The sequence below is a fragment of the Elephas maximus genome, chromosome 3 (assembly GCF_024166365.1).
Source record: "Elephas maximus indicus isolate mEleMax1 chromosome 3, mEleMax1 primary haplotype, whole genome shotgun sequence".
NCBI lineage: Eukaryota > Metazoa > Chordata > Mammalia > Proboscidea > Elephantidae > Elephas > Elephas maximus.
Window position 1 is genome coordinate 68,649,497 of NC_064821.1, and position 18,159 is coordinate 68,667,655.

The 18,159-nt window shown below is 39.0% G+C and overlaps 1 protein-coding gene across 1 annotated transcript in view; it reads right to left on the reverse strand.

Moving 5' to 3' along the window:
• The window catches only part of DNAJC8 (DnaJ heat shock protein family (Hsp40) member C8), a 32,380-nt gene extending 14,538 nt beyond the window's left edge, over positions 1-17,842 (reverse strand). Inside the window, exons 1-3 of the mRNA XM_049878453.1 lie at positions 17,735-17,842; positions 14,670-14,771; positions 4,501-4,557 (exon numbers count right to left, since the gene is read on the reverse strand). Of these exons, the coding sequence (XP_049734410.1) occupies positions 4,501-4,557; positions 14,670-14,771; positions 17,735-17,812 (237 nt within the window). The 5' untranslated portion in view covers positions 17,813-17,842. The remainder of the gene's footprint in view (positions 1-4,500; positions 4,558-14,669; positions 14,772-17,734) is intronic.
• Between the last annotated feature and the right edge of the window lie 317 nt (positions 17,843-18,159).

Genomic DNA, 18,159 nt, shown 5'->3' on the forward strand with positions numbered 1-18,159 from the left:
GTGTGCCCAATTAATCTTTTTTTAAAATATATGTACATTTTTAATTTTTATTACACTTTAAGCGAAAGTGTACAAATCAAGTCAGACGCTCACACAAAAATTTATAAACACCTTCCTATATATTCCTAATTGCTCTCCCCCTAATGAGACAGCATACTCCTTCCCTCCACTATCTTCGTGTCCATCCGGCCAGCTTCTGACCCTCTCTACCCTCTCACCTCCCCTTCAGACAGGAGATGCCAACATAGTCTCATGCGTCTACTTGATCCAAGAGGCTCATTCTGGTGAAGTCTTTTGATAAGTCTAAGTGTTTAATTTTTAGGAGCTCCCAGTTATCTAGTTTCTCTTCTGGTGTTTGTGCATTGTTAGCAATGTTTTGTATAGTGTTTATGCCATGTATTAGGGCTCCTGGAGTTGTCCCTATTTTTTCTTCCATGATCTTTATCATTTTATATATTTAGGTCTTTGATCCATTTTGAGTTAGTTTTTGTGCATGGTGTGATGTATGGGTCTTGTTTCATTTTTTTTTTCAGATGGATATCCTGTTACGCCAGCACCATTTATTAAGGAGACTGTCTTTTCTCCAATTAATGGACTTTGGGCCTTTGTCAAATATCAGCTGCTCATAAGTCGATGAATTTAAGTCTGGATTCTCAATTCTGTTCCACTGGTCTGTGTATCTGTTGTTGTACAGTACCAGACTGTCTTGACTACTGTGGCGGTATGACAGGTTCTAAAATCAGGTAGTATGAGGCCTCTCACTTTGTTCTTCCTCTTCAGTAATGCTTTACTTATTCGGGGCCTCTTCCCTTTCTATGTGAAGTTGGTGATTTGTTTCTCCATCTTATTAAAAAATGCCATTGGAATTTGGATTGGGATGGCATTGTATCTATAGATCACTTTGGGTAGAATTGACATTTTCACAATGCTGAGTCTTCCTAATCATGAGTACGGTGTGTTTTTCCACTTATGTAGGTTTCTTTTGGTTTCTTGCAACAGTGTCTTGTAGTTTTCTTTGTACAGGTCCTTTACATCTCTGGTTAGATTTATTCCTAAGTATTTTATTTTCTTGGGGGTTACTGTAAATGGTACTGATTTGGTGATTTCCTCTTGGATGTTCTCTTTGTTGGTTTAGAGAAATCCAACTGATTTTTTTTATGTTTATCTTGTATCGTGATACTCTGCTGAACTTCTACTATTTCCAGTAGTTTTCTTGTGGATTCTTTAGGGTTTTCTATAAATATAGAGATACTTTTACCTTCTTCCTTACCAATCTGGACCCCTTTGTTTCTTTTTCTAGCCTAATTGCTCTGGCTAGGACCTCTAGCACAATGTTGAATAAGGTGGTGATAAAGGGCATCCCCTTTCTGATTCCCATTCTCAAGGGGAACGCCTTCAGACTCTCTCCATTTAGGATGATGTTGGCTGTTGGCTTTGTATAAATACCCTTTATTATGTTGAGGAATTTCCCCTCTATTTCTATTTTGCTGAGTTTTCATCATGAATGGGTGTTGGACTTTGTCAAATGCTTTTTCTGCATGAATTGATAACATAGTGTGGTTCGTGCCTTTTATTTGTGATGGATTACATTGATTGTTGTCCTAATGTTGAACCATCCCTACATACCTGGTATGAATCCCTCTTGGTCGTGAATTATTTTTTGATATGTTGTTGAATTCTATTGGCTAGAATTTCTTGAGAATTTTTGTGTCTAACTTCATGAGAGATATCTGCCTGCAATTTTCTTTTTTTGTGGTATCTTTACCTGGTTTTGGTATCAGGGTTATGCTGGCTTCATAGAATGAGTTTGGGAGTATTCCATCCTTTTTCTATGCTCTGAAATACCTTTAGTAGCAGTGGTGTTAACTCTTCTTTGAAAGTTTGGTAGAATTCTCCAGTGAAGCTGTCAGGGCCAGGGCTTTTTTTTTTGTTAGAAGTTTTAAAATTACCCTTCAATCTCTTCTTTTGTTATAGGTTTATTTAGTTGTTCTACCTCTGTTTGTGTTAGTTTAGGTATGTAGTGTGTTTCTAAAAGCTTGTCTGTTTCCTTTAGGTTTTAAAATTTGTTAAGAGTAGAATTTTTAACAGTGTTCTGCTATGATTCTTTTAATTTCATTTGGGTCTGTTGTAATATCACCCATCTCATTTCTTATTCAGCTGATTTGCTTCTTCTCCTGTTTTTGTCTGTTTGGCCAATGGTTTACTGATTTTGTTCTTCTTTTTTAAGTAGCAGCTTTTGGTCTTGTTAACTCTTTCAATTGTTTTTCTATTCTCTATTTCATTTAATTCTGCTCTAATTTTTATTTTTTGCTTTCTTCTAGTGCCCAAGGCTTTCTTTTGCTGTTCTCTATTTGAGTTGTAAGCTTAATTCTTTGATTTTGGCCCTTCCTTCTTTTTCGATGTGTGCATTTACTGTTATACATTGACCTCTGAGCATTGCTTTTGCTATGTCCCAAAAGTTCTGGTAGGATGTGTTTTCATTTTCATTCGATTCTCTGAATTTCTTCATTCCTTCTTTAACTACTTCTATAACCCAGTAGTTTTTGAGCAAGACCTAGGCTGTAATCTTTACAGGATCAGATCACCAGGTCTCTCTCCCACTGAGCTGCTGGGAGGTTCGAACCATCAACCTTTTGGTTAGGAGCTGAGTGCTTAACCACTGCACCACCAGGGCCCCTTCATGCTAAAGCACTTAGGGGCAAAGTATCACAGAGACCATAATTTATAATAATGTAGCCAATAATATATAGTTAATGAAGCAAACCGTTGCATACAGGTAGTGGATAATACAAGTGTTTATTTTTCTATCCTTTCTTTTTTTAAATATAACTAAAATTTTTCATAATAAAAAAAAAAAAACCGTTTCACAGGTGATTCTTTCTTCCCCACAGTCAGGGTTAGGAACCACTGATTTACTGTCGTTGGTAGACAGAAAGCAACAAATTGGAACAGAGGGAACAGTGTTAGCATATGACAGCTCAGGTGGGAACCTAATGATAGGGTCAGCATTACTGGAGCCAGAATCCTGGGTTCCAATTCCAACTTCAACTACTTACTAACTGCAAGACCTTGAGCAACTCACTTATCCTATCTCTGCCTCAGTTTTCTTCGCTATAAATGGGACAATAATACATCTCCTTGGGGTGCTATAAGGATTAAATGAGATAATGCAAGGGAAGAACTTAGCCCAGTGTCTGACAATGACAAATAGATAGCATAAATTGAGGATATACTATGTGCCAAGATCTAAGTGCTTTATGCATAAGACCTCATGTAATCCTTTTAACAACCCCATGGAGTAAGCACCGTTATTATGTGTATTTTACAGATGAGGAAACAAGCACAAAAAAGTTGAAGGTAACTTACCCAAGCTCACACTGCTTATAAGTGGTGTAGCCAAGGTTTAGTTCCAATGCCCACACTCTTAACTATTAGGCTATATTAACGACTCAGTAAGAACCCTTACTGAGTTCTTCATGTAGCTACATAAAAAGCTGTTTTGACTACAGACTTGAATCTTGTCTATTAAACTGGGAAAGACTGCTAAGGCATTATATAAGGAAAGTTGAAATTCTTAAAAAATGAAAAAAGCTGCACATAAGTGCAGAGCAGAACTCAGGGAGAAAAAAGGCTATAAAGTTATATAATGGGAAATAACTGAGTAGGCAAAGATAAAAAACATGTTAGCTTAATAGTAGGTCAGAAGATGAAAATGAGTCAGCAATGTGGGGGCAATTACTGTATTGAAAAAGCAAGTATAACACTGGATATTAACAAGTATGTCATGCAGGAGCTGAGAATTATATTCAGCACTGGTCAGGCCCTATTAAAATGCGAAGTACAAAAGAGATACACAGAAATTGGCGAGGGTGAAAAAAATGCAATTTGCAAAAACAGACTACAGGGAGTTTGACTATTCAACTCATAGAAGAAAAGGCTAGTGGTTAGTTAGGTATCAAAACTGGAAGGATTTTTAAAACTTGTGATTCAAGTCATTAAACATTAGAATACATAAGAATCAAAGTTTGTGGATCTCCTTTCCTGGAAAACTTTCAAAAAGATACTCTGTATTAAACCAGATATCTCATGGATAATCATATAAGTTAGCAAAAGATAAAATTATTGAGGGATGGGGTGATAAAGGTAAAAAACTGTCATGAATCCTTTGACATGTTCTCTCCTGGAAGCCAGGGGATTTGATAAGTATGACTCCTGCAAGCTCTACTATTCTACCCTGTACTTTTCCCTCTTACTTGAGGGGCTGGAGAGATTCTATGTGGATATAAAATTCATTCTGTTCACAAGTAAGCTACGGTCATTAAGTTATTTAAGATCTTAAATCACTGTGAGTTTTTATTAAAGAACAGTTATCTAAGCTTTAAGTTACCAAAAAAAAAAAAAAAAGTTAAATTTTGGCCCAAAAGTATCAAGTCCTAGAAGAATCATGTGCTTAATATATTTCAAAAAACTCAACTCTATTACAGAGAATTAATACTATACCTGCCGAAACCTCTTTTTTATCTCTTCATCTGTCACTTCAGGATCTATCTGAAGAACCTGAAAGAATCAAAATCAAAACTGTAAAAGATATAAAAAGAGCTTATAAATTTAAGAGGTGTCCAATAATTTCATACATATTATAATCAGCATCTAGAACAGTACCCAGTGTTCTAGAACACTGACTGGCAAGCAGTTCTAAAAATTACTCAAAAAAAAAAATGAATAAGCAATCCATAACTGGTGAACTGGAAATATTAGCTATATTATTTTAGGGTTTCCAATTAATATAATGCTTATTTTCACTCCAAAAGAAAAATAATCATTTTCTTACACCTTCCAAACCATTTCTCCTTCATTAATTAAGCGAAGTTTCCCCCACTTACCTTTGCAAATATGAAGAAAGCACAGCAACTTAACAGAGGAAAAAAAAATTAGGCTAGCTACCTGATTTTCATCTCAATCCAGAAATGCCCACTAAGCTTCACCTCACATCTATAATTTACTTGGTCTAATAGTACTCAACCCAAAGTGAACACCATAATCACCTGGGGAAACCTGAGAACAATTCCTCACTCTAAGAAAGCCTGATTCCAACTCCGTAAAGCTAGGACAGATCACATGGCAGGAACATTTGTATTTTTTTTTTTTTTTTTGAGCAATTCTGTTTTAAACAAATAAATTTAATGATTCTCCTTCAACAATGGATATCTTGGTATTGACATTCCTCAGCACAGATTCTATCCCCATCACCACAAATACATTCATTCACTAAACATTTATATAGTAGCTACTACCTGCTGAACACACTGTTACATACTAGAAATGCAAAGTTAAATAAGGGAAACCTATTATTAAAAATTAACGCATGATAAGTGCTTTTTTAGGAAGAGAATTATAAGAAATAACAATTAAGCAGATGATACCATATGCAGTCAAATGATTCAACATACATATCTATTATTTATTTGGAATTCAAGACAGAGTAAAGCACTGAAAGGGTAAAGGGTGAAAGATTTATTGGAATTACAGAAGAGCAGGCCCCACTTCAGTCCCACACAAACAGAATCAACATTCTGAGTTGTATGCACATTAGAGTTTGAGAAGCACTAGTAAGGAATGATGACAGAGATTAAAAATAAGTGCATTCTAAAGGTAGTAGAACTGAGGATCAGTTATTACGGGGAGTAAAGAGAAAAAAAATTAAAGATAAGTCTGGCAATAAAAAGTACATACCAGAAAAATAAAAAATTGATAAGCTTTACCTCCCAGCTTAATCAGATGCTTATAGGGTCCTGGAAAAACCTGGTAAGAAGTACTGTCAAGATTTATAGCAAGATTTCAAAATACTCAAACAGCCCACCTAGAGCAGTAATTGGTAGGCAATGAAGGAGAACCACTGCTGCATTCCACAGACTTTTAGAGATTATGATGGGAGCAGAATGGGTAGTCTCAAATGCTAGACACACAATCAGGAGTGAGGGAGGAGGAGGAACAATCACTTTAAAACAAAGAATTTTCAAGAGTCAGTGTACCTCTTCATACCTCCTCCCAAGGGAGAAAAGAATTGAGAAACAGTCACTCAAGAGCAAGAGGGAAACCATGTAAGATTTACAGATGAGAAACTCTAAGAGGGCAGTAAGTTTATGTTAATGGGGGAAGAACAAATCAGAAAAAGAAAGTGAATGGCTGTACCACTGGAAAAATGTGATCAGTCACTGAATTGCACAGGAAGGAAATGGTTGAATTGGTATATGTTTTTCTGTTGTATATTCTCAATAATAACAACAAAATTAAAAAAAAAAAAAGATTTACAGGTGAGAGGAGGTAAATATATACATATACAAATATTCATAGAGCAACTGGTTCTGGGGAAAAGGAATCTATTGAACCAAACCAAAGTCCAACAAACTCCAAAACCAAAAAACCCATTGCCATCCAGTCAATTCCAACTCATATCGACCCAACAGGACACTGCAGAACTGCCCCACAAGACTTTCAAGGAGCAGCCATAGCTCTTAACCACTGTGCCTCCAGGGCTCCAACAGACTCCAAAGGTGTCCAACAACAACAACATTCTTCTCTGAAAGAAACCAAGCTCCTTGGTGAAATAGCTGATGACAGCCTGAGTCAGGAAACTGCCTATTATTCAAAGAATGATGAAGACATGTCAGAAAGACACAGGAACTAGCCTGAACGGTTATCTACTGGCCAAATGTGAGACAATGTCTGCATCAAAATAACTAATAATGAAATATAACCTACTGAATAAAATGTTTCCTTTACATGCCATTGAGTCTGCTACAATTCACAGTGACTCAACGAAGAACAGAACAAACCACTTGCCCGGTCATGTGCCATCCTCAAAATCATTGCTATGTATAAGATCACTGTTGCAGCCACTGTGCAATCCATCTCCTTGAGGGTCTTCCTCTGTGTCCCTGACCCACTGCTTTACCAAGCATTATGTCCTCTGCAGGTACTGCTCCCTCCTGATAACATGCCCAAAGTATGTGAGAGGAAGTTTCACCATTCTCCCTTCTAAGCAGCATTCTGGTTGTACTTCTTCCAAGGCAGATTTGTTCGTTCTTCTGGGAGTCCATGTTATGTTCAATATTCTTTGCCAAAACCATAATTCAAAGGCATCAATTCTTCTTCGGTCTTCCTTATTCATTGTTCAGCTTTCACATGCATATGAGGCGATGGAAAAGACCATGACTTGGATCAGGCACATCTTAGCCCTTAAGTGACATCTTTGCTTTTTAACACTTTAAACAGGTCTTTTGCAATAGATTTGCCCAATGCACTATATCCTTTGATTTCCTGACTACTGCTTCCATGGGTGTTGATTGTGGATCTAAGTAAAATGAAATCCTTAACAACTTCAATCTTTTATCCCTTTATCATGATGTTGTTTGTCCAGTTGTGAGGATTTTTCTTTATCTTATGTTCAGGTGTAGTCTCTGATCTTCATCAGTAAGTGCTTCAAGTTCTCCTCACTTTCAGCAAGTAAAGTTGTGTCATCTGCATACTGCAGGTGGTTAATGAATCTTCCTCCAATCCTGATGCTGCATTCTTCTTCATATAGTCTGGCTTCTTGGATTATTTCCTCAGCACAAAGACTGAATAAGTATAGTGAAAGGATACAACCCCAACACACACATTTCCTGATTTTAAACCACACAGTATCCCCTTGTTCTGTTCAAATGACTGCCTCTTGGTCTATGTACAAGTTCCTCATGAGTTCGATTAAGTGTTTTGAAATTCCCATTCTTCAAACTGTTATCCATAATTTATTATGATCCAAACAGTGTAATGCCTTTGCATAGTGAATAAAACACAGGTGACCATCTTTCTGGTATTCTCTGCTTTCAGACAAGACCCATCTGATGTCAGCAATGATATCCCTCATTCCATGTCCTCTTATGAATCTGGCTTAAATTTCAGGCAGTTACCAGAAGATGCACTGCTGCAACCACTTTTGAATTATCTTCAGCAAAATTTTACCTGTGTGTGATACTAATGTTTGTTGTTGCATAATTTCCACATTGTTATATCAGCTTTCGTTGCAATGGGTACAAATATGGATCTCCTCCTGTTGGTTGGCAAGGTAGCTGTCTTCCAAATTTCTTGGCACAGACAAGTGAGCACTTCCAGCACTGCATCCAGTTGCTGAAACATCTCAACTGGTACTCCATCAATTCCTGGAACCTTGTTTTTCACCAACATCTTCAGTGCAGCTTGGGCTTCTTGCTTCAGTACCACCGGTTCTTGATCATATGCTAACCCCTGAAATTGTCAACCTTTTCTTTTCTGTACAGTGACTCTGTATTTCTTCCATCTTCTTTTGATGCTTCCTGGGTCACTCAGTATTTTGCCCACAAAATCCTTCAAAATTGCAACTCGAGGCTTGAATTTTTTTCTTCAGTTCTTTCAGTTTGAGAAACACCGAGCATGTTCTTCCCTTTTCATTTTCTAACTCTAAGTCTTTCACATTTCATTATAATACCTTACTTTGTCTTCTTAAGCCACCCTTTGAAATCGTCTGCTCAGCTTTTATTTCATCATTTCTTCCATTCGCTTTACCTGCTCTATGTTCAAGAGCAAGTAACAGAGTCTCTTCTGACATTCATTTTGGTCTTTTCTTTCTTTCCTGTCTTTTTAATGACCTTTTGCTTTCTTCAAGGAGCCCTCTGGTGCAGTGGATAAAGCCCTTGGCTGCTAACCACAAGATCAGCTGTTTGAATCCACCAGTGGCTCCACGGGAGAAAGATGTAGCAGGCTTCTTCCATAAAGATTTACAGCCTTAGAAACTCCATGGGGCAGTTCTACTGTATCCTATATGGCTGCTATGAGTCGGAATTAACTCAACGGGGCAATGGGCTTGGGGGGTGGGCTTGCTTCCTTCATGCATGATGTCCTTGATGCCATCTCACAACTTGTCTGGTCTTTGGTTATTAGTGTTCAATGTGTCAAATGTATTCTTGAGACTGTCTCTAAATTCAGGAGAGATATACTCAAGGTTCTATTTTTGCTCTCATGGATTTGTTTTTTTTTTCCAGCTTCAACTTGAACTTGCATATGAGCAACTGATGGTCTGTTTCGCAGACAGCCCCTGGCCTTGTTCCGACTGATGACGGTGAGCTTCTCCATCATCTCTTTCCGCAGATGTCGTCAATTTGATTTCTGAGTATTCCATCCGGCAAGGTCCACGTGTATAATCACCAATTATGTTGATGAAAAAGGTATCTGCAATGAGTAAGTCGTTGGACTTCCAAAATTCTACCATGCAATCTCCAACATCGTTTCTATCACCAAGGCTCTATCTTCCAACTACTGATACTTCGTTTCCAACTTTTACATTCCAATCTTTAATAATTATCAATGCATCTTCGCTGCATGTTTGATCAATTTCGGACTGCACAAGTTGGTAAAAATCTTCAATTTCTTCATCTTTGTCCTTAGTGGTTGGTGCATAAATTTGAATAATAATTGTATTAACTGGTCTTCTTATTGTTGCTGTTGTTGTTGTAGGGTACTGTCGAGTCAGCTCTGACTTATAGTGACACTATGTACAACAGAACATAACGCTGCCTGGTCCTGTCCCATCCTCATCATGGTTGTTATGCTTGAGCCCACTATCGCAGGCACTTGTGTCAATGTATCTTGAGGATCTTCCTTTTTCATGACCCTCTACACTACCAAGCACGTTGTCCTTCTCCAGGGACTGATCCCTCCTGATAACATGTCCAAAGTATGTGAGACAAAGACTCCCCATTCTCACTTCTAAGGAGTACTCTGGCTGCACTTCTTTCAAGACACATTTGTTCATTCTTTCGGCAGTCCATGGTATATTCAATATTGTTTGCCAACACCATAACTCAAAGGCGTCAACTGTTCTTCAGTCTTTCCTATTAAACGTCCAGCTTTTGCATCCATATGAGGTGACTGGAAACACCAAGGCTTGGGTCAAGGGTACCTTTGTCTTTAAAGTGACACCTTTGCTTTTTAACACTTTAAAGGTGTCTTTTACAACGGATTGGCCCAATCTACTGTTGTTTGATTTCCCAATTGCTGCTTCCATGGGCATCCATTGTTGATCCAAAACCATGAAATCCTTGACAACTTCAATCATTTCTCCATTTATAATGGTGCTTTTTAGTCCAGTAGTGAATATTTTTGTTTTCTTTATGTTGAGGTGTAATTTCTACCGAATGTGGTCTTTGATCTTCATTAGTAAGTGCTTCAAGTCCTCTTTACTTTCAGCAAGCGAGGTTGTATCATCTCCATATCGCGGGTTAATGAGTCTTTCTCCAATCCTTTCTCCAATCTCCAATCCAACCCTAATGCCATATTCTTCTTCATGTAGTCCAGGTTCTCAGATTATTTGCTCAAGATACAGATTGAATAGGTGTGGTGAAAGGATACAACCCTGACGCACACCTTTCCTGACTTTAAACCATGCAATATCCCCTTGTTCTGTTCAAATGACTGCCTCTTGGTCTAAGTACAGGTTCCTCATGAGCACAATTAAATGTTCTGGAATTCCTACTCTTCACAATGTTATCCATAATTTGGTATGACCCATGAAGTCAAAGCCTTTGCACAGTCAGTAAAACACAGGTCAACATCCTCCTGTTATTCTCTGCCTTCAGTCAAGATCCATCTGACATCAGCAATGTCCTCTTCTGGACCTGGCTTGAATTTCTGGCAGTTCTCTGTCGATGTACTGCTGCAACTGTTTTTGAATAAATTTCAGCAAAATTTTACTTGTATGTGTGATATTAATGATATTGTTGATAATTTCCACATTCAGTTGGATCACCTTTCTTTGGAAAAGGCAAAAATATGGATCTCTTCCAGTCAGTTGGCCAGGTAGCTAATTCCAAACTTCTTGGCATAGACGAATGAGTATTTCCAGCACTGCATTCATTTGTCAAAACATCTTAATTGTATTTCATCAATTCCTGGAGCCTTGTTTTTCACCAGCGTCTCAGTGCAGCTTAGACTTCTTCCTTCAGTACCACTGATTCTTGATCATATGTTACTTCCTGAAATGACTGAACACTGACCAATTCTTTTTGGTACAGTGACTCTGTATTCCCTCCATCTTCTTTCAATGTTTCCTGCATTATTTTGCCTACAGAATCCTTCAAAATTGCAACTTAGGCCTTGAATTTTTTCTTCAGTACTTTCAGCTTGAGAAATACTGAGCATATTCTTCCCTTTTGGTGTTCTAACTCCAGCTCTTCACACGTCATTGTAATACTTTACTCTGTCTTCTTGAACTGCCCTTTGAAATCTGCTGTTCAGCTCCTTTACTTCATGATTTCTCCCGTTTCACTTCAGCTACCGGACACTGAAGAGCAAGTTTCAGATTCTCTTTTGACATCAATTTTGGTGTTATCTTGCTTTCTTCATGTACATTGTCCTTGATATTACTCCACAACTCGTCTGGTCTTCAGGGATTAGTGTTCAATGCATCAAATCTATTCTTGTGATGGTCTTTAAATTCAGATGGGATATACTTACGGTCGTACTTTGGCTCCCACGGACTTGTTCTAATTTTCTTCAGCTTCAGCTTGAACTTGCATACGAGCAAAGTTGGTGTGTCCCACAGTCTGCCCCGGCCTTGTTCTGACTGATGATATTGAGCTTTTCCATTGTCTGTTTCCACAGACATAGTCTATTTGATTCCTATGTATTCCATCCAGCAAAGACCACATGTAGAGTCACTGTTTATGTTGTTGAAAAGAAGCATTTGCAATGAAGAACTCATTCACCTTGAAAAATTCAATCACGCAATCTCTGGCATCGTTTCTATGACCAAGGCCGTATTTTCCAACTACTGTTCCTTCTTGTTTCCAACTTTTGCATTACAATTACTAATAATTACCAATGCATCCTGATTGCACGTTCAATTTCAGACTGCAGAAGCTGGTAAAAATCTCCAATTTCTTCATCTTTGGCCTTTTTTTTTTTTTTTTTTTTGGCCTTAGTGGTCAGTGTATAAATTTGAATAATGTTCATATTAACTGGTCTTCTTTGTAGGCACATGGATATAACCCTATCACGGACAGTGTTGTGCTTCAGGATAGATCTTGAAATGTTCTTTTTGATGATGAATGCAATACCATTCCTCTTCGATTTGTCATTCCTGGCATAGTAGACCCCACACACCTGTCAGTTTGTCATACTGTAGGGGTTTGCATGTTGCTGTGATGCTTAAAGCTATGTCACCGGTATTCAAATACCAGCAGGGTCACCCACGGTGTAGAGTTTTCAGCGGAGCTTCCACGCTAAGACAGACTAGGAAGAATGACCCAGGGGTCTACTTCTTAAAAGAACTAGCCAGTGAAAACCTTATGAATAGCAGCAAAACATTGTCTGATATAGTACCAGAAGATGAGCCCCTCAGGCTGGAAGGCACTCAAGTACGACTGAGGAAAAGATGCCTCCTGAAAGTAGAGTCGACCTTAATAATGTAGACGGAGTCAAGTTTTCAAGACCTTCATTTGCTGATGGGGCACAACTCAAAAAGAGAAGAAACAGCTGCAAATACCCATTAATAATTGGAACATGGGATGTACGAAGTATGAATCTAGGAAAATTGGAAATCATCAAAAATGAAATGGAACACAAAGATTGACATCCTAGGCATTAGTGAGCTGAAATGGACTGGTACTGACCATTTTGAATTATATGGTCTTCCTTGTAGGAATATGGATATTATCCTATCACTGACAGCATTGTACTTCAGGATAAATCTTGAAATGTTCTTTTTGACGATAACTGCAACACCGTTTCTCTTCAATTTGTCATTCCTGGCATGGCAGACCATTTGACTATCTGATTCACAATGGCCAATACCAGTCCATTTCAGCTCAGTAATGCCTAGGATGTCGATCTTTATGTGTTCCATTTCCTTTTTGATGACCTTCAATATTCCTAGACTCATACTTCGTACTTCCCATGTTCTGATTACTAATGGGTGTTTGCGGCTGTTTCTTCTCATTTTGAGTTGTGCCCCACTGGCGAATAAAGGTTCTGAAAGTTTTAGTTCATCCACATCATTAGGGTCGGCTCTACTTTGAGGAGGCATCTCTTCCCCAGTCGTATTTTGAGAGCCTTTCAACTTGAGGGGCTCATCTTCCGGCACGACATCAGACAATGTTCTGCTGCTATTCATAAGGTTTTCACTGGCCAATTTTTTTCAGAAGTATATTGTCAGGTCCTTCTTCCTAGTCTGTCTTAGTGTGGAAGTTCTGCTGAAACCTGTCTACCATGGGTGATCCCGCTGGCATTTGAAATACTCGTGGCATAGCTTCCAGCAACACAGCAATGTGCAAGCCACCACAGTACAAAAAAGTGACAGGTGAGTGGTGGGTTAAATAAAACAGGAAATCACATATTAATACCGACAAATAATTGAGGAATTTGAAAGTCTAATTAGGAACTTATGAATTATAAAAGGGGAGAGGTAGCTTTATAGAGAAATCTAGCAGACATCTCTATGTGATCAACATCATCAGTAATAATATAAATCAAAATCATGTACTACCTTATACACTGCAAAAAGAAGAATGCAGCATCACTTCTGTGATCTTCCTGCCAACAATGCATAAACTGAATCTAATATCAGGAAGCATTCAGACAAAGCCAGAATGTTGAGACATGTACTGAAAATAACTAATTTGTAATCTTCAGAGTGTTAAGGTCATGAAAGTCAAGAAAAGATCAAGAAACTGTTCCAAACTGAAGGAGACTAAAGACACGTAACTAAATGCAACAGGAGATTCTGGACTGGATGCTTTTGGTAGAAAGACATCATGGTGACAATCAGCAAACTTTGAATGGGTTCTCTGAATTACACAGTAACAATGTATCAAGGTTTGGTTCCTGGTTTTGATGGTTATATTGTGGTTCTGTAGGTGAATGTTGTTTGTAGTAAAAACATACTAAAGTATTTCAGGGTGATGGGTCATCATGTTCACAACTTACTCTCAAAGAGTTCAGGAGAAAAGAAGTCTTCATATTGCACTTGCAACTTTTCTATAAATCTAAGTTGTTTCAAAATGAAAAAATTATTGAAAAATTAGCCTTCAAAAAACAGAAACAAAAGTAAAAGCTTTTACAAGTGGTTTAAACCAAACACCCTAAATTTATCAGGGGCTAGCCACCTCTTCAAGGAGCCCTGGTGGGGCAGTGGTTAAGTGCTTGGCTGCTAACTGAAAGGTTAGCAGTTCAAACCCACCAGCAGCTCTGAGGGAGAAGGATGTGGCTGACCTCTTCCGTAAAGATTACCGCCTTAGAAACACTATGGGGCAGTTCTACTCTGTCCTATATCAACTCGGTGGCAACAGGTTTGGTTTTGGTTTAGCTAACTTTTCACATGAAAATAAATCCATGTATATTTGGGTTGCTAAAAGACAGAGAACACATGACAGAGCAAAAGCTATCTCATCTTTTTAGCATACTGTCTCTCTCAAGTTCTGCTCACAATAAAACCACCCACATTCAAAGCCAACCTCCATACTCTATAGATTCCATCGCTTTACTCTACCACTTTCCTCAGTTTCAACTATGATACAAATTAGATGTCTGATGTAAGTCTGCCTGCAGACATTCAGAGCTCCCCATTACAGAGGACACAGCAACATCAGTCGACTAACCTCAAATGGGTTCAAATTGAAGTAGGAGGAGCCAGGACGGGTCAATCTCTCAATCTGATTTTTGGATGTTAGAACCGAATCTCTCTTCTCTATTTGTTTCACCTAAAATAAAGGGAATAAAAATTTTATTAGTAAAGTCTGAATTATCTACTTTAACACATTATTCATTCACATGTTCAGCAAACGTTTATTTCTGTGTTTACAATGTGCAAGATATTTTGCTAACCACTTTGGAGAATAATTACGACAGCTACTATTTATTAAATTTCAGTGATGTAAAAACTGTACATGTACCTATTCTTCTCAATAATCCTCTAAGGTAGCTGTTACTATTATTCCCATTTTGCAGATAAGAAAACAGGGTTAGAGAGGTTGAGCGACTTGCTCCCAATTACCCAACTTGTGAGCCAGAATTTTAACCTAAGCAGTCTGATTCCCGAGCAGGCATCAAAAGGATTCAAATATAAATAACTCACAGCCCTCCAGTTTCCAATCTAATGATGGAAGATGTACTTGTATGTGGTTATACTTAATTTACAACATTTTGTTTTAAGGAAAATATAATTACACTAAACTATGTTCTAAAGAGCAACATATAAAAAATGCCATGGGAGGGAGCAATGAACTCTGCCTACCTAATAACTTTATGAGAACTGGAAAAATCCCTGACCTGAAGACAATGCTAAGGAGAACAAACACCAGGTAGTTCCAAGAAAACATCCTTGGTGCCACTGTCAGAGTTGAATGCTACTTGAAACGAATCTCTGGTATACATACCATCTTTATTCCTATGGCCAAAACGAGGTTGGAAAGAAATTTAGTAACATAAAAAGTAAGCCATTCCTTCTCAGCATCTTCATTCTTTCTAAAATAGCAGAACCACTCCCCCTGGGTTTATTTTTCCTCATAGCACTTATCACTACCTTACACTATATTGTATATCTGTTGCTTTACTATTTATCCTCTTCTACAGAATACAAGCTCTGTGAAGCCAAACATTTTTCTCTGTTGTTTACTACCATATCCCCGGCACCCAAACAGGACCTAGTATATGCCAGGTATGCAATAAACATTGGTTGAATGATAATCAAAGTGTCCTCCCTTAGGTACTTTCTTCCATCCAATTTACAAAAAAACCCCAAAACCAAACGCAGTGCCAGATTCGATTCCAACTCATAGTGGCCCTACAGGACAGAGCAGAACTGCCCCATAGGAACCAAAGCTATAATCTTTACAGAAGCAGACTGCTACATCTTCATCCCAAGGAGCAGCTGATGGGTTCAAACTGGAGACATTTCAGTTAGCGGCAGAGCATTTAACCGATGCATCATCAGGGTTCCCTTCACACAAACCAGGGTTGCAATTTTTTATTTTATTTTATTTGGCTTAACTAAGATGGTAAGTGAAACAAGTGCCCTATAATTGCCGAGTAGTCACTGTAGTCGTCGTCTAGTCACTGTCGTTCTTGTCGTTAAGCGTTAAGCGCTGTGAGTAGGTTTGACCTCATGGTGACCCACACACAACAAAAGGAAAACACTGCCTAGACCTGTGCCATCCTCGCAATGGTTGCTATGTTTGAGCCCATTGTTACAACCATGTGCCAATCCATCTCGATGAGGGTCTTCCTCTTTTTCCCTGATCCTCTGCTTTCTTAAGCATGATGTCCTTCGACTGGTCCCTCCTGATAATATGTCCAAAATACATGAGACAAAGTCTCATCATCCTCCCTTCTAGGACCATTCTGGCTGTACTTCTTGCACGACAGATTTGTTCACTCTTCTGGCAGTCCGTGATATTCTCTGCCAACATCGCAATTCAAAGGCATCAACTCTTCTTTGGTCTTTCTTATTCACTGGGCAGCTTTCACATGCATATAAGGCAACTGAAAATACCACGGCTTAGGTCAGGAGCACCTTAGTCCTCAAAGTTACAGCTTTGCTTTTTTAACATTTAAAGAAGTCTTTTGGGTCACTTGAGACTAATAAACTTTGATACCAAAGCATTAACACTTTCAGGTGAATTAAATATTTTAAAAAAGACTGTAGAGAATGTGTTACTTCTCATTTTAAAATCTAGTAAACCTTTGAAGAACCCACTAAAAGCTAGAAATAAAGATGAATGTGACGTGGTTGTAACTTTCAGTAGCTCACAGCTGATGGCAAGCAACTCCATTACTCAAATTCATTCCAACTTAAAAGAGGTCTCATCTTCAGTCCTGTTTCAACTCTGAGAAAGGTGTTTACACTTCATATTTTATGAAGCTTTTTTTTTTTATCATTAACTCCATCAATCATCGCAAAAGCTCCTGTTTTAATATGAATTCTCTCGTTTTACAGATGTGGGAACTGGGGACCTGAAAATTAATGCCTTGAAAGAACTAAATCTTAGTCAAGTTAACTGCCTAGGGTCTTCTGACTCCAAATGGCATGGTTTTCTTTTATTCATTCATTCACTCAACAAATACTTACTGTGCATCTACTATGTACTAGGAGCCGGGGATGCGATAATAAACGTGACTAAGACCAAACTTACTCCTGTCTTCACATGATACCAAGCTGTTATCTGTTTTAAGACTCCAAACTAAAAACTTCGCCACCCTAAACCTCAGATTCGTCATCTGAAAAAGGGAGATAAAGCCTACCTGGCACGATGCACAGTGCCCGGCATTCGTGAACGATAGGAATAACCACTAATACAATTCATGCCAGAAGACTGAGAGAAAAAATCACTTGTGTTTAGAATAAAAATGGGGCCAAGACAGCTAAGTCACCCCCAGGAAGGCCCAGGCTCTGCCGCCCCCGACTTCGCGTACTTGGGGTGCTCGGAGCGCGCCCAGGTGCTTCGCCGGCCCCTCCTCACGTCAGCCCCCGGCCCCTCTTCCGTTGCTCCGGGATCCCCTAGCAGCGAAGAGGGGAAAAATACACCTCGGTCGCCTGCCGCCGCGAAGGCCGGGCAGGAGGAGCCGCCCAACGGTCCAGGCCAGGCGGCCCACTGCTTTCGCCCGCGGCGAGAGTAAGCCCGGGCGAAGTCGACGCGATGCCACTATTCCTCTGCCCGGAACTCACCTCACTATAGAAGGTCATAAACGCTTCCTCCGTGCCGCCTCCGCCGCCCGAAGTCCCGCTCTCGCCTGAAGCCGCCATTTTCCCTGCCCAGCCGCTGCCTCACGTGGTTCCCACAGGTCTGACCCGCTAGCTCCGCCCCGCTCTGAAGCGACCCTTAAAGGGCTCGCACCCCAGCCGGGCGCCGCTAACCTCGTTTTGGGGTTTTTTTGTTTGTTCGTTTGTTTTTGTTTTTGAGGTGAAATTTAAAAAATAAAATAACCATTTTAAATTAAAGAATTCGGTGGACTTTAGTACATTCACAATATTATGCAACCCTCACTCCCAAAGGAGACAGTGTAACCGTTTCTCTGCCTTCTCTCCAGCCCCTGGCCACTGCCAATATGCTTTCTGTCTCTATGGATTTGCCTATTCTGGTTATTTGTTTT